This window comes from Chelmon rostratus, chromosome 21 (assembly GCF_017976325.1).
Source record: "Chelmon rostratus isolate fCheRos1 chromosome 21, fCheRos1.pri, whole genome shotgun sequence".
Taxonomy (NCBI): Eukaryota; Metazoa; Chordata; class Actinopteri; order Chaetodontiformes; family Chaetodontidae; genus Chelmon; species Chelmon rostratus.
This window is the reverse complement of record NC_055678.1, coordinates 18495561-18517773: the sequence shown is the minus strand read 5'-3', so window position 1 is coordinate 18517773 and position 22213 is coordinate 18495561. Positions and strand designations below refer to the sequence as shown.

Sequence of the window (22213 nt, the reverse complement as noted above, 5' to 3'; positions counted from 1 at the left end):
GACATGCGAAGGGCCCCCCACTACTGCTACATAGGAACAAGACTCCCATACTGAAAGAGTCAAAAAGACTACAAACATGTCATTTGTTTCTTTGTTGTCGTACTGTTTGTGGTTGTCTGCTGTCTCTTTGTAGTTGTCTTGCATCATATTATATCTTTTTGATTAACTTTCCAAAGAGGTGTTAACAGTCACTTCAAACATAGGCGCAGGTCCAGGGGTCCCCGACCCTCCTGGGGCCCCGGGTCAGTGCCCTCTAGGCCAATTCAGTAATCCATCCTCGCGTGGGAGGTCGTGAATGTGTTACAGGAACCAAACAGATGGTAGGAAGTTGGTGTGTGTGTGGGTGTGTGTGTGTACCTGTGGGATCATAGCCATGGGTGTATGAGTCGTCAGTCTGAGGGCTGGGGCCGTGGCTTGAGGGAGAAGCTCTGGATGCAAAGTTTTGTCGGTGGCAAGGTATTGAGGCTTGGCGGGACAGAGTGCCTCCTAAGGTCAAGGAGACAGGTTTGGGTTGAGGCTGGCATGCATGAGTGAGAGAAAGAAGTTCATGTACATGCATGTGTGTCAGTTTGAATGAGAACAGGCTATAAGACTGTAACAAAAAACACCTTTTTTTTAAGTCCGGTGATCACATTATGAATTTTATCATGTATTCTTGTTCATTGAGTATATAGAACAACAGCTAAAAAGGGCAAATTCACTGTAAATCCCCTCTGGTGTTACATAAGAGGCTGCTGAATGGAAGTGTAAGATCACCAGCGACACCGAGAGGGCTTACTTTTCCTTTGTGTGTTGTTGGTCCACGGTTTTTGACACCATTGACATTATCAAAGAGCTCAAGCACACAAACACACACATGCTCACACACACACACACACACACACACTGCTGAGTTTGCCTCATAAGCAAAGAGCCTGTCACCGACTTAAAGTCAAACTCTCTTTCTCTTGTCTCTACTTCCTCAAGCCTGAGCAGACACTCGCGCGCACACACACACACGCACACACACACACACACACACACACACACACACACACACACACACACACAATATCCCAGCGTAGACTGTGAAGGCTTTAGCACTGAGCTGACACTTTGCAATCTGGCCATAGTAATCCTATTAATGTGTGTCTCTGTGTGTGAGCGTCTATGTTTGTGTGTGTGTGTGCCTGGCTTGTTGAGGGCCTAGAAATGAAGTGTTTTAGTCTGTGTGAGTGTGTGTGTGCATCTGTCTGTCGCGGTTATTGGACCCCTCACTGCGCTCGTCCCGCTGTTTGAATGTCAATGGCTTTACAGCTGTAAAACAAGCATAGGGATCATATTCCTTTCATTCGCAGGGATTAAATCAGATGATTTACAGGCTCCCTGAACCCTCCAGTGATCATGCACGCCAACAAGACAGATCCTGCTTGTGTACAAGTGTCGAGATATATTCTCAGCCCAGATATAACCATTGCCCTGGGTTAGCCCTTTCAGCATCACACTGTCAGCTCAAGACCCCAGCGCGCGAGGTCTAATCTGGCCCTGGGACAAAGCTTCCATAGTCAGAGTATGATATAGTAAACATTTATTCTTGCTGGACCCCGACTCCCACCTACCACCCACTGTGCAATGTGTATATTTCATGCTGTAAGTTCAGTGCACACAGCAAACTACACATGGCAGCTTCATTACATGCCCTGACAACAAGAACTCCTGTGCTGCCAAGCAGTTTTTGGTCATTTCATCTGACACAACATTATTTAAGAATGTTCAGCCTTTACTTTCCAAATCATGAAATTCCCAAACCTTCTATTGAACCAGGGGCCTTTGGTGCCCCTGGGGGTCCGGGACCCTATTTGCCTGGTTGACAATCCACCCTTACCAGAGAGTATGGTTAAAAGAAAACGCTAAGGTAAAGGGAACATGAAGACGCCAGATATGTTTAAATCACACCTGTTCTCAAGGTCAAGAATGAACTTTGACGCTCAGCCTCACAAATCTGATTTTATAAGAATAACGTTTTTGTGTGTGTAAAATCTAATTCTGCAAAGTAAAACTCTGGACTATAGCTGCCATGTAAAAGTGATTCAATTAAAATACCTCAGATGTGGACTTCAGTACAGTACATGAGTAAATATACAGGGCAACTTTTCACCGCTGAGTGTGTTTGAGTCTGTCTACCTGCTCGTCTGCTGAGGACCTCCACCACTGAAGGGGGGAAGAAGCCCACCCTGTCCGTCCCCCGCTGGGTGTCATGGATGTGACCTTTCCAGCGGCCGTCTGAGTGCTGCTCCAGGACCTGACACCAACAAATCATGAGCACGCTTCAGCTGCAATTTCAGTGTCACTGCAAACAGCATTAGCCTCGCAACAATTCACAATCCCACTAGACTGGACTACGGAACGGAAACAATCAAAAACAAATGATTCAGTGATGAGAAGATTGGCAGGTTGGCGAGATGGCGGGAAAATTTGGAGCATTGTTGAGCGTGGAAACATTTTACCTTGTCAACTCTACATCAACTCTAAGTATGCATGTCATGTGTGCGACTCCTCCAGGCATGCTTTTAAGACCATAATGAGTGAGCCAATGAGCTGGAAATACACAGTCAGATTCATCGTGAGTGTTAAGAAAATGCCCGGAGAGGACAAAAACAAACACCTCTGCTGTCTGACAGGATACCTCCCAACAACACACAAGTTCATACAGGAGTCTGGGATGTCACAATATATTGCAGATATCAAAATACACAGCAGTAAGCACGTAAACACTGCACGCAAATGTGCGCACACGTGAATTAAAGCATACAGTGTGTGTGGGGGGAACGAGCAAACAAGTTGGTAATGAGAGAGAGACGGCAGCAAGTTTGTGCCTGTTTCTCTGCTGTGGTCTCCTGCTCAGGGTACACTAAATTACCCTGCAACATCCCACACAAATCCTAACAACATGACTTCACTCACAAGAGTCTTCATCATGTAATCCTTACACTGCCTGTGATTCCCCTGAAAAATGGATAGGGTTAAGTGAAGCGGCTGAATTTCTCCATTCTACACTGCCTGGCCAAAAAAAAAAAAGAAAAAAGATAATCGCCAATGCAGGAATTATCCAATAGGAGGCTCGTACCTATTTGCTTAGTTAAATCCAGGTGGCGACTTGGCCGGGCAGTGTGTGTCAATATAACACGGCAAACTAGGATAAACAGCTAAGAAAGGTGCAGCAAGGAGAGTATATGGTGATGTTAATGAGATTTCTTGATCTGCAGGGTTTTAAAGCGTTTCTGGAGTGTTTTTGACATCTGTCATTCATCTATCTTGCAGAGCAGAAGAGCTTCTATTTTTATAAAAGTATCAAAGCACAAATGAAGAGGCAACGACCCAGTGATGCCACATTCAAGAGCCCAGATGTTTAAACACATAACACGTACATGCATACTGAAAAAAACCAAAGCCATTTGTTACACGTCAAGTCAGCTGCTCTGGCATTGTTTCAGAACCTCAGTAATGTGACCTAATCTGCAAACTGTCCTTCTTCTCTCCATCATTTTCAGGGACAGGTCTAAAGACTGGTGAAGCAAACATAGGTTTTGATATTCAGGCAGGCGATTACGGGCATGTCTACATCCATTTAAGGCTACCAGTGAGAGTGGGCATCTTGAAATGTGCTCAGTTCCACGATGATAGATCTATGAAACAGAGCCATGTGTATGCATGACTTAAGAAATCTGAGGAAAAGAACACAGATACATATTTCTGTCTTTGTAGGCACACACTCATGAACCTACACAGAGTTTTATGCATCTGGCCTAAAGTCTATTTTCTATCTTTCTATCAACGTGCTTAGTAAAGACTAACCTCCATAGGCAGCCATTGAAATCACACTGGTCTCCACTGAATTTCTGATAGAGGAATGTTTTGCCAGATTTTTTTCATCACCCCAGTCTGGTTCTGTGGACAGTGATGCTATTGTGGAAGTCACTGTCGTTTGAATCTAATGCATGGCTGTTTGAGTAGTACTCCTGAGTCTGGTGTGAATTTGGATTGAATCAGGTACATGTGGATGGGAGGCTAGTCAACAGTACATTTACTGTTGTTTTTTTTAAGCCAGTATGAGTGGAAGTGGAACATTTCTAACTTTGTGCCCGCTGTGGTCATATTTAAAAAGACACCATGGCAGAATGCAATGCATGCTCCTACACCCTGCCCCCACCATCTGGAACCAACCAAGGGAGATGAATGTGCTGAAACCAACACTGGGACCACCAATCTTGATCAGTTTTCACCTACATTATCAAAAATTTCATGCAAATTATTTGATAATTTGAAAATTCACATGAAAATTTCACATATAGTGACTTTAACCCGGAGACTCCACCAAGCGCTGCTGCATCGCGCTCCAGCTGTGATGCATTTTTACAGACTGATTTTGTTGATTTGGTCATTTTTCCTTGAGGTACATGGCTAAATGTATGCACAAAATTTCTTTTTTGCCTGTTTTATGTGTGTTTCTTGTTGACACACGATCTGGAATCTGCACAGGGTGTATTATTTTGAAAATTGACCGGATTCTCTGTCATTCCTGTGTGGCTTGATCTGCTCTGTGTGGCTTGACGCTGCTTCCGTCAAAAATAGCATAGGCATGTATTCTCTACAGAGCAGAGCGGAGCAGAGAGACGCTTCGTCTGAAATGGAATTACAAGCATTGTCTGGAATGGAATGGCCACCATCAGCTCAGATGGCCACATCGCAGCTGGAACGTGACGCCGGAATTTGCAGGTTGTGCAACATATTACACACCTGAATCACAAACAAAGCTAACAAAGAGTAAAAAGAAAGTTAATTTGTCACCGGAGCCACTGCTGACAATTTAGCTGGAAGACATAAAGCAGGTGTACAGCAGAACTACAGAGTATGCTGAGGCACAACTAATGCAAAAACAGTACTGCTGAGTGAACATATGATTTACTGTATTAGACAGCCAAAGAAAGAAGACAGAGTCAAGTACCATGATGAGTTCTCCAGCCCGGAGGTTAAGAGCAGTGGGGTCGTGGAGGTTCCAGTAGTCCTTCACCGCTCTGACCTGGAGAGAACTTGATGCCTCTGCACAGACACGGAAAGATCCAGACACATCATCAGGACGCACAAATGGTTCCTTTTACTCCAGTCATTCCTATCGTGACCTCTCCCCCACTGTTTTCCTCACCTCTGTCTTGAAAAATCCAAATTTCATAAAGTGAAATAAATGAAAAAAATGTTTTTAAGAGGTACCAACCTCTCAGCAGCTGTTTGATCTCTCTACTGGCTGTAGAGGTGGTGAACTGGTTGACGATGTCCAAAGCTGTCTGGTTGTACGTGTTCCGCATGTTCACATTGATGCCCGCCTAGACACACACACACACACACACCCACACAGTGGGATTACTGTGAGTGAGATTCACTTTTAAAACAAACCCTCCTTTAAATGCCTCCCTCCTTTATTAAAGAATAACACTGGATTTGTGGTGTGAAGTTGTGTTAGTTTTAAACCGGCTTTCTAACTACCTGTTAACACAAAAACATCAGTGTCAGCATTCAAAATCCCATATCAGCTGAACTGAAATCATATTCGTATCATCTTTGCTTACATCAAGCAGCAGCCGCACAACTTCAGTTTTGCCATAGAGGGCAGCCTCGTGCAGAGACGTCCCTGCTTTGGTGGCTCTGTTGATATCAATCCCAGCTTTGAGCAGCAACCTAGGAAATCAAAGCAGAAACACTCATGTAAAGCCGCAGGCAACACTCAGAAACAGATTCATCCATTCAACTGTTACAGACATCTGCAACATCTCATTAAGTCATATACCCCCCACTCATCCACCCACACACACAGACACACACACACAGAGATGTACTTCTATCCTTGTGAGGACACTCATTGGCATAATGCATTCCCTAGCCCCTTATCTTAGCCTTAACCATCACAACTGAATGCCTAACATTAACCCCAAGCCTAACCTAAACAACTAAACTCTGCTGGTTAAAAACCTGCTCAGGTCCTCACTACATAGCAGACAAATTCATGTACACACACACACATGCACACACATATATGTATCTCTGGTTGTGTAGGAATGCTGATGGCATCGTATCCACAGCGCGGAGAAGAAGGAGGAGGTCCTCAGCTTGCTGTGTGAAGGTTGAGTCAAGTTTTGAAGAAGTAAACAACACTGAAGCACTGCTGGAGGATATTAGCTGGATTCGTGTGCATGGTATTTTCTCAATGTTTACCCACTCCACGCACATTCTTGGCACCAATGTGTCCGCTGCGCTTCTGCATCTACTCTATTTGCTACAGCGTGTTTCCTTTCAACTCAATTCAAGTCAAACAAGTACGGATTAGACAACATAAAACAGACTGTAGTATTCTAAAACACTGATTACAGGCTGGACAACTACATCCAGGAACATTACCTGAAAAAGCCAATAAGACGAGAATAAAGTCATAGAGAGGGACCACAATGGAATAGCAAAGTAAAAATCTTGTTAAATTACAAATTTATTCTTGAAATATTCCAATAGTTTAACTTTTTCCTCAAAATTTCAATTCTCTCGGCCTGATGCTCCCTTATAAGGCTGAATGATTCCTTGGACTACTTCAGAAACAACTTTGTTTAAATTTGCATAAATGACACGGTTGCAAAGATGTAAACTCAGCCTTTGGTTTGGGCTGACTGTGGGTAACAAGCTTAATGGTGACTTGTGTAATGTGAATGCTGCTTGACGGGATCACACTAAATGGGGCACCACAGCGGGGTTGGACAGACAGGAGAAATATTAAACCATGCAGTATGATGAAAAAGGGAGCCTGAAGCGCACCTATTGTAAACGTCACCTTCCTCCTTTACTCAGCAGCAACAGTTTTAATCTTGCTATGAAACCTTGAGAAGGCTGAATGTCTGAAAACTGTCATAAAGCTTAGACTTCTCTATTTCTGTCCTGCAGATAAGCAGCTGGTTTACTCTCATACACTCAGCATAAAACTGCAATGCATGTATACGTTAAGTGTAAAATATGCTAGGGCAAAGGTTCTAAACATGAGGTCTCCTCTGGTTTTGAGGGTCAGATTTCTTTATGAATCCCCAAATCAGAGAATTTGTGGAATGATTTTTTACAAAATCACAATTTATGCTACAGAAACGATACTAAATCAACAACAAAAATCTCTGAGACAAAATCTTATCTCCTGGTTGTCTGTTGGCAAATGTTTGCAGCTCCATTTCTAACCAGAACCTGGAATGCTTCCACTGCTACACAAAAAGTAGGTACTATGAGACGTCTGCTGTATAAGTATGGCACTCTTTGAAGAGACACAAATCCCTTAGCGGGAGATCACAGCCAAATTCTGCTGAGTAAACTCTGAATAAACTCCTGAGCTAATGCAGTGGATTTTTTTTTACTTTTTTTTGTTATTTCTGTTTGTGTTGAAAGCTCGCCACCTCTCCTCCATGTTTGCTGTGCAACTTTTCACTTCTGGAGAAGGAGAGAGGAGAAACGAGAGGGTATTGCAAAAGAGATGTGATGATTTAGGATGGGAATAATTAGCAGGATGTCAGAGAGGTAGGGCGGAGTCACTTGGCCAAGTACATACATATTTACACAGATATGCTGGCATTAAAAAAACAAGCCTCTCTGGGGTCTCTTCTGAAAAGTGGGAAGTCACTAGTATTAAATATCACTACAGTATAGAATGTTTTCTTTTTCAGTGTGGAGACTGCTTTCTGGAGCTAGCTGAGGGGAATGTTTAGCATGTGCAGCTGCTAGTTAAGGACTGACACATATTTGGTATTCTGTGTAGAATCAGCGTAGTGCAGTGGAGTAATAGCAGAACTATTAGTAAGAGCAGTGGTACTGTAGTCATTGCATCAGCAGAAGCACAAGCTGTACTATTAGCAGTTGTAGTGGTGGTAAAGCAGCAGCAATACTACTACTAGTAGTAGTACCACTGACTGCCAGTGGTGATAAGAGTAGTATGAGTAGTGCTATTGGTGGTTGAACTGGTATTAGTAGCAGTAGTAACAGTGGTCGCAGTAGTGGTAGTTGTAATTGCAGTAGCTGTTGTTATTTTAGACGCATTATTGGTTATAATGGCACCAATAGTAATAGTGCTAATAATAGCATTATTATCAGTCGAGGCTTATCAGTAATAAACGTGGCAGTGCTGTTTGGATTGTGTAGGAGCAGTGTGAACTGGCACTAGGGGGGGTGACTCTGGGACGCCGGAGTTCACTGCCTAACCTCCTGGAGGTGTAGTGGGACTATGTAGGCGAAACACCGTTGAAGGGAGGTTTCCACCTGATGACCCCCAGAGACGTGTTAGGAATCACTGCTCTTTGGCAGGTATAGAGGCAGATTAGAGCTCCAAGGTTCTTCACTGAGAATGAATCCTCTTTTTGAGCACAAGTATCTTGTGTTTAAATTAACTAATGGTAGTAGGAGTTACAGCAGCAGCTGTAATAGTAGTACTGTACATGAAGGATCACTAGTAGTAGCAGTAGCAGCAGAGGTCACAGTAGTATTTGTAGTGGTAGTGATGGCAGTACTGGCAGAAGTAGCATTAGTGTCAGAAGCTGCTGGAAAGATGAACGGGCAGAAATGGACATGTGACAGAACTCTATTGCAGCATATTTTAACACTGCACCGGGCTGTGATCTTACGTGATGATGTCTTTGTGTCCATTCCTGGCTGCCAGGTGAAGGGGGGTGGTGGACGGAGAGTCGAGGCCGTCGTGCCCTCCCTCCCCTTCTAGCAGCGCAGCCACCATGTTACTGCTTAACAGCAACTGAGCCACCTAAAGAGGAAATCAAAGACACCAAAATAAAGATGAAGTGTGGTTTTGAGAAGAGAAAAGTGGCAGAATCAGGGCAAGAATTTACTTTAGCAATACTTAAATATACTGTATATGCTAAGCCAAGCTAGCTGAGGTTGTGTGGTAAAAATATACGGATTGAAATAATATATATGGTGACTTATATATAGGGTCAAGCTAGCACACTGAGGCTTATCCACTACTCAGCAGCTTTCTAAAGATACCACAGCCTCCAATCACACACACACACACACACACAGTCACTCACAAAATCTGTGTATCACAAAAACAGCCCAAAGCCGTCTTTTCTTTCACAGCTGAACTGCAAACTCAGACCAGACAAGGGAACATTTAACAGGCATAGGGAGAGTGTGTGTGTGTCTAATACTGAATTACAGGGCCAGCTATACATCTCACAGCCAGGCTTATCCGGCGATGTGACAGAGAAAAAGTGAAACACACTGCGATGTGCAATCCCTTTAACATTACAGTGTGCGCGAGTCCAAAAAGAGCCACTGAAGCCTATTTTCCTTTTGCTCAAACGAGCTTAATTTAGCTGGGTCACTTCATCTAAGCCATGGTTCATGTTTGACATAGGCCATCCCCATCCGAAAAGGGCAAAAAGGGCCAAATAGGGTGTTTTCACATGCAGATAATTGGATTAGAAGGAGTACACGAATAAAGCTAATCACTACAGAGAGGTTTAGTCTCTCAGTCTCTTGGGTGAAGTGTCTCGACAGCTACTGGATGGATTGCCATGAAATTTGGTCCATATATCCGCGGTCCACAGAGGACAAATCCTAAAAATCGTGACGATGCCCCGGTCAACCTTTTCATTTATCCGGTGAAATATTTTCTCATTTACAAGTTTGATTGGCACAAGATTTGGTGTAGTTTATGTTCCCCACACAATGTATCCTAATAAAATTATCACTCCCCCACCTTTCAGCATAGTGCCACCATGAGGCTGGCGTTTGTAGTGTTGAGGGGTCCCTCACCTTATTTTTCTTTTTCCACTTTATCGCAGTATACATCATGCTGAGGGTGGATGATACTCCACATTGACTTATTAACTTATTGCCAATGAAAGATCATTATTCATAGATACACTGGTTACACACACACATACAAGAAAACTACACACAGATATTCTCGTACCTTCAGTCTCCCAAACTCGCAGGCCAGATCTAAAGGAGTCTTCTTCGCCTTATTCATGAGGCAGGGATTAGACTGGTGCTGCAGCAACATCTCAGACTGCGAGAGAAAGGGAGAAAAGATAAAGCAAGTGATATCATCTCATGTATTATGCACATGCACTCACATGTCAGTCATCCCAACACATTCTGTCTGTGTGCTGATATTTTGTCTTTGAACAGAAGAGAGGGACATATGATAGCTCCAGTGTGGCCACTGTTTAGGGTTGTATTGTGTTTGATGGTGTTGTACTGAAGAGGTCAGGCCTCAATATGGGTTACATGACAAGTGTGTCCTAGTTTGTCCATGATATGTGCATGTATCCATTAAGACATTCCACGAGCCGAGCGGAAGAAGCTGGAGGAAAGGAATGTGTGCGTTCACTGCCTTGTGAAAAACCTGTGTCATGGCATTAATGGTATTACTGGTATTGTTGGTGAACAATGCAGGCTGAGACACAAAGGGGGTAGGTTTCAGTGAAATGGGAGGACTGGTAATGCCTTGGGACTTTGCCCTTGGCGGCTGAGGTGTCCGTGTGTTTGAGTGTGTACTCACCACCTCATAGTGTCCGTACTGCGCAGAAAGATGTAACGGTATCTGTCCATCATGGGAAGGGGAGTTGACTGAAGCGCCCGCTCTCAGCAACAATAAGACGGAGTCTGCTTTACCCTGCCATGCTGCGTAGTGGAGGGGACGCATGCCTAGAGACAGGAACATGAGTGAAGGATGGAGCCCATGAGACAGGAAGGAAAAGGCACTGAGATGTGCATTAAAGATTTTACACGTCAAAGTCAATTTGCTAGTCATGGGGAGCACAATTCAGCCTGTGAAAGCAGTTGAATAATGTCTTCTGTGGCTGTGGAGGAACTCTAAGTCTGAGGATATAACCCTGATGATGTCATAGGGTTATCTCAACTTGGCCTTGGAATTTTTAACAGAAAGTCTGTCGGGGTTAACTAAGCAGGATGGGCCTAACAAAAGAAATGGGCAAATGTCATTATGGGATGTTCAAGATTCAGGGTTATTTAAACCCATATTAGGTGCTTAAAGTCTGAACATCTTGGTCTTTGCAGTTTCTTTGCAGATTCTTTTTTAAATGGAAGTGCATTTATCTGCATCAACAAACCCCATGAAAAGACCAAAACCAACATGTTTAAAGCAGCATTAATTCATTTTTGGCCACTTGGGGCAGCAAAACAAGCTGTAAACACAAAGTTGGCGTATTATCACCGCAAATGTGTTAGCAAACAACTGATTTACATGTCCAGCAAAAAGAGAGCAACAGAAGCATTGAATTAAAGATGTGTTTTCCCAACTTAACACTAAAAGGGTTTTCTTTTTCTTTTTTCTGACAGTGCAACACGCTGAGTTGTTTTCTTTACGGCAAATGAACACATGATGTGATCAATGAAACAGTTATCTGACATGGGTCTGACAGCTCTTGAGACATACTCTCTCATGATTAAGTGGTTAGCACGAGTTACAGCTGTCTCTCTCATATAAAGTTTCTACTCTATAGTCGCTCTGCTCTTATTCTCCAAAGGTTGATGTTTTATTTCATAAAACAGCGATAATTATTTCTGCCATTATTTCTGTCTCTATTTCAAGGTAGGCAGCCTGTCTCCACTGTTCTCTAAAGGGCAACAAAACATTGCAACATTTCGAGCAGACTGTGGTTACATTCCAGTGAAAAACAGTTAGCAACACCTGCGGGACATGATTTATTTCATATCAACACTTGTGCCTATTGTTTTTTTGATAAGCACCAGCAGAGTCTTGACACGCCAGTCAATGCTTCAGAAAAGCAGCGATTCTGCAGAGGTAAATTCAACCTTCAAAACAGACCTTCAGAAATCTATGGCTGACCTCAGAAGCAGCACACGCACACACCACTTTCATGAGAACGACACGCCTCCGGTCTCAGCAGCTGCCACTCCAGCACAAATTCTACTGTATTTGTTCCGCTTGGAGTCTGAAATTATTTGCTGTAGCACTTCTGCCACTGTATAGCAGACAAACTTCAAAGTGAATCATATTTATTCATATGGGCCAAACTTTTTTTTTTTTTTCAGCTGAGAGTGTCAGAAAGCTGTTGAGGAAGTTTCAGGCTCAATTTAACCCCAACTGACTTTCTGGCATTTTTTTTTTTTTTTTTTCTCAAAGTTGTGGGTTTGTCAGGTGACACTGGCGCAGCTGGTAAAGTCATTCTGCCATCACGATACCGTTGATGTCCTTGATATCCACCGTGGCCTGGGCCTCCAGCAGCAGAGACAGCAGCTCCGTGGTGCCCGTCAGAGCAGCATGGTGCAGCGCTGAGAAGCTGTGGGTGAGAGACACAAACAGATAAAGAGAGAGAGAGAGAGAGAAGAAAGGGGAGGGCGTTCAAGGGAGAGCAAGAGGGGGATGAGACAAGGAGGTGAGACTGGTAATAAATCATACTGATGACTTTACAGCAGGTGAGCCCTTTTCAAAACTCCAGACTGAGATGATGTGTGTGTGTGTGTTTGTGTGTGTCTGTGCTCTCATCAAAACTGTGTGTGTGTGTACACAATCCCATCACGAACTGCAGCTCCAGATAAGAATTTATGTGTTTTATGAGTGCGTTTCCCCATCCACCCAACAACACTTCAGACAGATAGTACAAGTGTGTGTGTGTGTGTGTGTGCGTGTGTGTGGGTGTATATGCAGTATGGGTCATTACAACTATAGGCAAAGATTAGAAGTGATGTGTGTTGTGTGTGCTTCCACATCAAAAGCGCAGCTTTAGATAAAAGTATGTGTGTGTGTGCGCGTGTGTATGCGTGAATGTGTGTGAGTTCATCAAAGCTTCAGAGATGAAATGTGTGTGTTTGTCTCTGGGTGTCTGTCAGGGTCTCGGTATATTCCACAGAGGGAGAAATTAAAGGCATAAATTCTTGCCGACTGGTTTAGCTTTTGCTCGGGGCGGCACAGGCACCGTGAGGTGACCCTCTGAGGCAACACACGAGCGGAGCGCGAGCTGGAACATGTGGGGATAAAACAACAGCTACAGTACAGAGGGCTTTCAGGTGACTCTACGCCGCCTGCGGCAGTCATAAAGGAAGCCCTGAGCTCTTGGGCACCAGTGGCAATAAACAGCCTGGATGCATTTGCATGCATGTAACTTTCTCAACAGATGTCAGTATGCATGTTTAAAAAGGTACACTATGGAGTTTCCATTGTTTGGTTTTGTTCTTTTTCATCAAAACAAACAAATGCCAAACAAATACTGTATGCTGACTGCATATCCTTCCTCACATTTATTAACTATTAACCTGATGCATTGTTTGCCAGTTGCCCATCATGCGTTGAAGTAAAATGACACAGCGTGTAAAGTACACTCAGGCATCATTTGACTTTACCCATTTGACCTCTAATACTTCCTACACTACCTGGTGATACTTCACTATTAATTATGAGGCCTATATCACTAGGTGAGATTATTCAATTAGCCAGCTAACTTTGGGTTAGTCTTTGGTGTATCATAATGCTGGCTAACCTTCACTAGGGGATGGATGCTGGATCAAAGGAATATACAGTAGAGTTGCTTTAATGCTAGTGACGTTTCAAGCACCAGGCTCTCCCCTCTGACGTCTGACGTTACCATGTTACACTACAAATGCTGCAGGGCTGAACTGCTCCAGTTCACAGGATCAAAACTTCACGTCACCCTTATGCACAAAAGCAATGGGACAAAAGCACAGAGTTTACTCATATACAGTACAGGCTTTTCCTGACCATTATCACACTTCAGTGCAGTGCCGGAGTGCTTTTTCACAGCCAAAATAAAGTTTTGTTCTACGTTTTGCTGTCGTTGTCACGCTAGCCTCTCTAAGCTCTGCGTGTGGAGGAGAGGAGGCTTTCAGCTGCTAACAGTGACGGACAGCAGAGCAGAGAAGCTGGAGTGGAGATGGTGAACGTTTTATTACAGCTGAAGACAACTCAAGTCAAAAATAGAGGATGCAGAAAAGTAATATTTCCTCCTGCTTCACCTGTGGTTGTTGTTGTTTTATATAACCAAAGTGCGCTTGTTATGAACAAGCCAAAACAAAAGCTATCCGTACAGAGCCTAACGATTTATCTCAGTTTGCTGTACCTTAGTTTGCTGTAGCTCGTCTGATGTTGTTGACTGGCTCAGATTTAGCTGATTTGGTCATCCTCCTTGTTGTTTGTGCTTATACCATAAACAGTTTCTTTGCTGCCTGTTTTTAATTGCGTTCATTGTTGAAATATGATCAGTCTATATGGGGTGTTGTATGTATTTGTCCATGTATCTGCATCTGACTTCCTACCTGGCTTAATCAAGAATACTACTTAATACTTAATCGATACTTAAATGAATTGATTTCCCATCCCTACACAGCATCTTAGCCCTCCAGAGACCCACAGAAACCCTGATATAGCTCATTTGTTCAACCCATACATAAAAAACAGTGTGAAAACAGCTATTTCTTGATGAACTAATGTGTATCCATTCACCCCGTGCTCCCATGCAGCATCAGCTACATTATGGGTCGCCAGCTACAAAGGTACAAAACATGGAAACTCCACTGTGACAGCAAGACTCCTGGAATCTTTGTACGGTCACTGTGCTCAGCTACTCCAGCACATAACTACCTTTGAAACAACGGTATTACACTTCTGCTTGTGTATGGATTTAACAAACAAACTAAAACATGTTAATTAGTGTGCTTCAAAAGTGTATTTTTTATTATTATTTTGGACAGAACCAGGCTAGCTAGCCCCCCCTACTCAGTTTTCATGCTGAGCAAGGTTGACCACATCTCATTTGTATCAACTGCGTATTTAATATAATAATATTATATCATATTATTATATACAATATTTAATAAGGACTATACAACAATTCCCAGACTTATCTATAGCACTAGCCTTACTTGTAGCATTTGCTCACTTTATTATTTCTACTTTTTCTTTTCCTTCTCATTCCATTCCAGCTGGAACTTCCTATCTTTTAATATTACTTTATGCTCATAGCTGTGCAGGTAAATCCAGAGATAACAAACCAGGTGATGAGCAGCTTTGTGACACAATTATCTATGATGGACATTCAGGATCACCGATGTCAGGCCTAGTGAAGCCAGCCCAAAGAAAGCCCGACTAAGGGTCACGCACTCTGTGATGCTGCGTGAGGCTAGACAAGTTAGAGATTATCAGGTTTAGACGTCAGTCTGTGCTGATATGAAATCTGAGGGATCGCCAGACTGTGGAGTGGCTTATCTTATCAGTGTCATTGTTTAGGCCTCCATGCCTGCAGCCACACACACACACTCACACACTCACACACACACACACACACATTTATCCATCCATCTGCTCTACTACCAGACATACATTGTCCACATCATGAGTCACTTACAGCCACTTTCTACAGGCAAACTCACTGTCTCAATCTCTCTCTCTGGGATGGTGTTGACTCAGTGACAAGTGACTGTTTGCTGATCCTCCCCTCCCCTCTTCATTCCCTCTGCACTCGTCTCATATATCAGAGGTAACCCCTTCCTCTATACCACTCACAAACACGCACACACACACTCCATCATGGATGGACATGTTTAATTTCAACACCCCTATTGTGTATCACCTCCCACGCACTGCATTGACCCCACATGCAGACACACGTCGCAGGCCTAAGTCAACACTCACGCACAGCTCATTTTGTAGGGGGTTTGATGGATAAGAACAGAGACTAAACACCTTGAATAAAGCGTATGCCTTTAAAACAAAATACAACAGATCTCATTCATTGGAGGGTCGAATTTGAGTGGGCAGAATGGCCAAACACTGTAATCAAGCAAAAGCAGAGGTTGTCGTTAAAAGCTGTCATCAAAGTAACTGCAGTAACAGTCCAAAATGAAACAAAAGCTACATGAGAAGTGAGAACCTTCAGAGATTGAAAAAAGGAGAAATATTTCGGCACTCTTATACATTAATACTGGTTAATCATACTGTATAAAACATGGATGGTCTCCTTGACGTCACCCACGGGTTTCTGACAAGCCATTGTGAAGCTCAGTGACAGTGGCTCCAGCTGTTGCCATCCTGGCAGCGCCTGACTCCACCAAACTCCCGGCTAATCCAAAAATGGGCAAAGAGGTGGAGCTGAGGCTGACACCCCGTGGCTAGCTGTCACTCATAGCGGCCATGCCTGTACTTTAAGCTTTATTATTATTTAAATGAGTGAGTTGCGTAAATTTTCACCCACCACACAGTTGTCATGAACGTATTACTACACCTCTGGGAGCAGTTATAGTGAATCCAACTGAGTATTTACTACAGAATTGGTGTGTGTGCTTTACTCAAATTCTTGAGTTGTCTTATATAAAAGGCAAATTCTTGCTTCTAACTAAACAAACTCTATTTCATCTCATCTTCTGCATCTCTAAGGGTGAGATAACAGCTCTGAAGGACGCTATATGTCAGAACATGTGAGTGATTTAGTTATGAGTCACGCCGTGAAGCTTGAAAAGAAAGTTCAGCAGTCAGCCACAGGTAGGGTGTTTTATTTTTTTTCAATCTGCATGTCAATCAAGACGCAGTGACTCTTCCGCCGCATTCTTCTGACTCAACTTCCTGCTTATCTCACGGGCTGACACACACACAAGCACGTACACACGCTCCTCTTACCCGTCTGAGTCTTGGTAGTTGATGTTGAGTCTCTTGGTGGAGCCCAGCAACTCTGGAAGAGGACAGAAAGGGAGGGAGGGGGAGGGAATGGAAAAAAGACCATTAGTATTGGGTGACACATTGTTCTTTTCATCAGCGTGCTCTGCAGAAATCCCTCCATGCCTGTGTGTGTTTTCACAGCGTTTTTGTCCCCCCTGCACTTCTCCCCATCATCACTCCTTCCTTCAAGCAACCTGACAACCCCGACAGGATGGGGAGCTTTCCTCACCTCTTGCTGCCTCACCCTTCCCTCTCTCGGTGCGTCTGACACCCTCATGCCAACCAAATGATTCATAAACAAAAGATTCTGCCTCAGAAATGTACTATTCCACCTCATTTACGCGGCTATCTTATCACAGCTCCTTGGCATTGAGAGTGACAATCATAAAATACAAGCATGCCAGGATAAAACAAACATGTATTTCATTCTCCACAGCAGCCAAAATAGTCAGCTAGCAAGACTGGACAAGTTTTTTCTTTTTTTTCCACTCACCTTGAAACAGACAGACTGCTACTTGTCCCATGTCCTTCTCATTCACTCTGTACTGCAAGAGAGAACATACTACACACCTACTCATCTAATCTCTTTCACTGGCCCTGCTTTTGCATGTGTTGCACCCAGAATCACAAAAAAATGAGATGGACACTCAAATTAAACGATTTCTATGAATTTAAAAATACCTCCACACTGTTCACAATGGCTCAAATGGAATATCAGTTTCCAACTGGTTTACAAACTGGTCCCAACAGTTACACAATGGAAATATCTTTCTCAAGAGATGGCTAAAAAGCCGTTTGCAGTGGAAGCACAGTTGTATCATCTTTTTTTAGCTAAGGTACAAAGTCAAAACCTGTGACAACACTAACTTCATCTCCTGCATGCATAAACCTCTTTTCAAGTATCATCTGACTCCAATCAAATCTGGCCATCCTCCCAATGCTTTACTCAACTCTTAAAGCCACATTCTAAACTATATCACACTAGACTTCCAAATTTCTCCATCTCATACGTCCAGCTCCAGCCTCCACTGAGGGCTGGAAACTCTCCTCACACAGCTAAATATCCTTGGACGTCCTACAGCAGAGGTCTACTGTAAAGGCCCCACTGTCCACAAAGACCCACACAGGAGCCAGACTGCCAAGGCCTCTGAATACAGAACCATTCATCGCAGTCAATCTGCCTCACTGTTTTCTCCCACTTAGGTGCGGAAAGTCGCGTGTGTGTGTGTGTGAGTGTGTGTGTGCACAGAGAAAAGACAAGATCAGAAAGAAAAATAGAGTCAGCAAAACGTTGAGGTTTCACATAAAACTGGCACCTTGAGAGATTAGCTGAAATGACTGGTCAATTCATTGATTGATTAGTTAGTTCTCTCTGTTTTATATCACAATAAACAGAATCTTTGTGGGTTTTGGACTGTTGATGGAACAGAACAAGTAATTGAAGACATTAGGCTCTGGCACGCAGGATATATTTCACTATTTTCTACTGTCTTACAGACTAAAGAAGTTCATTGAAAGAAATCATTGAGTGGTTGTTGGGTAGTTAAATGGCACATTTAACATGCATTTTTAAATTCTTCACCTCAGTACTTCAAGCTTTTTTAATGTGCACATATAACAGCCACCGTATGGATGCTTTTGAGAACGGACTGTTTTTTACCATAGTTTACACATGTGTCATATCTCACCCACCTCTATGGTGGCAGGCTTTTTGCCCCACCTTTAGGGCGTGGCTGTTAGGAACAGGTATAACACTTTTGCCTTTAGATGTAGTGGGATGGGACAAACCAGTTAGTGTCAAGCATGCCTGATCCCTGAACAATGTAAAAATCTATCACTCATTATGATGGTGGTATGGTGGGAAACGTAGCTTTGCAGCTGCTGGAATTATACAGTATTCATGTACAGCCAGAGCTAAACATTTATATTTAGAGCAAATATGATTGATAGCAATTATCACAATACTTGAAACCTTTACCAGCTATGAAAACACTGCACTCACTTGAGTAATTGCTGAGGTCTTTGAACATGCTCCTACAAAATCCAAGGCGGCAACAAACACCAAAGGCCTTTTTCAGTGAAGTCATTTTGACATGTAGCAGTAAGAACAGCATGTATAAACAACAAAATGAATGGTAGGTGTACTTCATTTATCTGCTTCAGTTTCAGGGTTCTGGTATTGTTTATGCTGGCTCTCTGTCACACTGTCATGGCGTACTGGGACACTTGAACAGAACACAGCCATTACTTAATGTCATCAGTAACACCAATGATTTATAGTTGTAATAAAGCCAGTGGTTTAGCCAAATTATATTAGGAAGTACAACCAAGATTCAAAAAAAGTTTAGACGCCTTGTAAAACATAAATGAAAATGAATGTGATAATTTGCTTATCCTTTTTGAAATATACTCAGTCGAAAAACAGTATATCTCATATTTTATCTCATCACCTTCATTGGTTTTTGTATATATATATATATATATATATATATATATATATATATATATATATATATATATATATTCTCAATTTGCAGCAATCAGCAACACAAACAAGCAGGTTTCAAGTTTTAAACTAGTTGGGACAGGAGCAACAAAAGACTGGGAAAGTTGTGGAACGCTCCAAAAACCCCTGTTTGGATCATCCCACAGGTAAACAGGTTAATTGGTAACAGGTGATAGTATCATGATTGGGTATGACAGGGGCATCCTCGACCCTTTGTGGAATCAAGGTTGTAGAAATTAATTGTGGTTTGAGTTGAGTTATTGAATTTTGAAAGAAGATGGTTCAATGTAAAAAAAGGAAAAAAGTAGCTTCCATGTAGCAAACTACTCTCGCCATGCTGTTGTAGCTTATTTTGCTACATTTCTCTGGGTGTAGCTTAGGTTTAGGGAGGTTTCATTTAATGTAGAGTAACTGGTAACTGGTTCCAAGTAGCTTGCACAACACTGGTTAATAATAATTTCTCACTGCACATCAAACTAGACTAAGTATGGAAGGTCAAAATGGAACCAGGATGTGGGCCTGTAGTCTTGGTAATCATTTTATAGCTGCTCTTGTTTTCTCTGACTAACCTTGTGGTTTGCTTACATGTGTGATCATCTGACTGATCATGTTTACTAGTCCATCTGACTTCTTTTTAGTGATGTTGCTACTAACCCAATCTTGGTTATTCACTTAGTCGAGCGATGTCATTTATTATCCATAAGTATGATGGCCAATTCTTAACCAATGACAATGGTAGTACTGATGTACGAATAAAACTTGCAGAAAAGTTAAAACAGGCTATATCATCAAAAGAAAACGCTTAAGAGCAACAGCTGTGGCAAAAAAAAAGCTTGGTGTGAAAAGGCTGTGGAGAAAGTACCAGAATAAATATTCCATAAAGACACATAAGAATAATAAGAGAATATGAAACAATTTGTGAATTCATAGCATATAAATGGGTTCCCACTGGAGCACTGAATAAATATTCAATTCCGTCTTTCTTTCTGGTTTATTGATGTTATTTTTCAGCTCAGAAAAGTTGTAGAGGGAATAATATGCGGTTGGGTTTTCTGTGCATAAAAACATGTGAAAACCTCGATAAAAGCACAGACACTCTGTAAGGAATAAAATATTGTGCTGCATTCTTGTAATAAAACTAATTTGTAAAATCCATTTATATTCCAGACTATCCCAAAATGTGCGGACTTTAATTCTACGATATTTGAGGAACTTCATACAGGATATCTAGCATTTCTTCTGGAGCTTATTGTATAAAGAAAGCATTCTCGCTTCCATGGTTAGCAGATCAATTCCCACTGGAAGCTTCCATGTCAGAAATGCACACATTCACAGCCCTGCAGGGGGGGTTTCAGGGAAATTCTCTACCAAATGGCAACATTAATGTGCACAAACATCATCGCTGTACAGCAATCCCGTGAAGTTTCCATGCAGGCCTACAGTAGATCTGTTGCTGCTGAAGACTCGCACGCATAAAATCAAGAGCCTGAAGACACAAAAAGGCACATTGATAATGAGACAGATAGAGGGGCTGGGCGTTGGGCTGCTTGCCAAAACGGGGTCTAAACTGTCCCAGCGGTATGGAAAGAACAGGGCCTTTCAGGAGTTCTAGTTACAACATGAGCCGGCATTCCTCACATAGCACACCCACCATGCTATCCTACTCGCTCTCTGTCTCTCTGACTATGCATCGACAAAACTGTCAACTCCCCTTTCTCCCTTCTGCTTCCAGCCCCCTCCCTCCTTGCCTCGCCGCACAAAAGTAGTAGGGGGCTCCTTCTGACAACAGGATCAATTAAATTACCAGCATGTTGACTCGAATGTGTGTGTTTGTGTGCGTGTGCTATGCCCCCATCCCTCACCCCTAGGAGCCGGTGTAAAAAGACTTGTAGTAAATCTGAAGTGTTGTGCTTTCTCGCAGAGGCAGGGAAATTACAGGCTTTGCTCCCCGCTGAAAGCTGATGTCCACGGAAACAAAAATTATTGTAAGCTAAGAGCCGAAGAGTTGTCAGTGCGGAATCCCTCTTTTGTTTTCAATGGTTACGACAAACAAAGCAAAGAAACCATGTGCTGCTGTGTTTTGATAACCTTATCAGATGCATAAGCAATGCTCTGAACTACTGTTGTTGTGCTCCCTCTGCACCTTTCTCATTGCAGCTGAAGCATCCTGGACAGAAGAAAGGGATCTCAGCGCTTTGATGTGGAGAACGAGGTTCATTGAGGAGCGAAGGAACGCTCAAAAGAGGAGGGAAATAAAGAGAGGAGGAGGAGGAGACAGGGAGAGGAAAAGATGAATCTATACCTCCATTCAGGTGAGATGAAGGGAATGTTTTTTTAGTGTGTGTGTCAGGTGCATAAACAAGAAAATATGCAAAGGACTTTTTAAAACACTCGCTGCAAGATCAGACGAGTGTGCAGAAAGCTCTGAACCTCTTCAGAGGAAGAACACAGGGATGGGAGAAAGGCTGGATGATGGAAATAAAAAAAATAAAAGATGACAAAAAAAGCTGGCTGGCTTGTGTTTGTCTCCTGCAACCAGACTGCAGCCGGCAGAGGCTTCCATCGCTTTGGTTTGCATGGCTGTAAAACTTGTTTTAAGATGTCTTTGATCATGGTCCACACATTTAGAAAATTAGAAGGAAAATGCATAAAAATAAGGGGACAAATAAAAGCACGCCACATAATTTCACATGCTGGCAAATGATAGTTAACTGTGTGAAATTTAAGGATTTTGAAAATCAGAAATGTCTTAATTCTGGGATCAGACAACACAATATCAGCCCAATAATGTACCAACAAAAGTTGATCATCAGGAACAAAAATAGCAACAATGGCTCATTTTATTCCATGCGGGTTGTCACAGAGAAACACAACAGTTCATCTGAGATGCCATACAACGTCCCAGCAAAAAGGCAACAGCGTGTCAGAATGCATGATTGTATGTGTAAACATTTGTTGTTGGTGCTGCCAGGCGGAACAGTGAA

The 22213-nt window shown here is 42.7% G+C and overlaps 1 protein-coding gene across 3 annotated transcripts in view; it reads right to left on the bottom strand.

Moving 5' to 3' along the window:
- LOC121624864 (caskin-2-like) overlaps window positions 1-22213 on the bottom strand; it is a 54430-nt gene that overhangs the window by 12303 nt on the left and 19914 nt on the right. For all 3 annotated transcript variants that reach the window (XR_006007881.1, XM_041962813.1, XM_041962814.1), the window contains exons 3-12: window positions 16685-16736; window positions 12241-12338; window positions 10574-10719; window positions 9983-10078; window positions 8673-8806; window positions 5604-5712; window positions 5252-5360; window positions 4985-5079; window positions 2164-2281; window positions 358-486 (exon numbers count right to left, since the gene is read on the bottom strand). Coding sequence is in view for 2 of the 3 variants with exons in the window: in XM_041962813.1 (XP_041818747.1) it covers window positions 358-486; window positions 2164-2281; window positions 4985-5079; window positions 5252-5360; window positions 5604-5712; window positions 8673-8806; window positions 9983-10078; window positions 10574-10719; window positions 12241-12338; window positions 16685-16736 (1086 nt within the window). In the remaining variant the exon portion in view is untranslated. The remainder of the gene's footprint in view (window positions 1-357; window positions 487-2163; window positions 2282-4984; window positions 5080-5251; window positions 5361-5603; window positions 5713-8672; window positions 8807-9982; window positions 10079-10573; window positions 10720-12240; window positions 12339-16684; window positions 16737-22213) is intronic.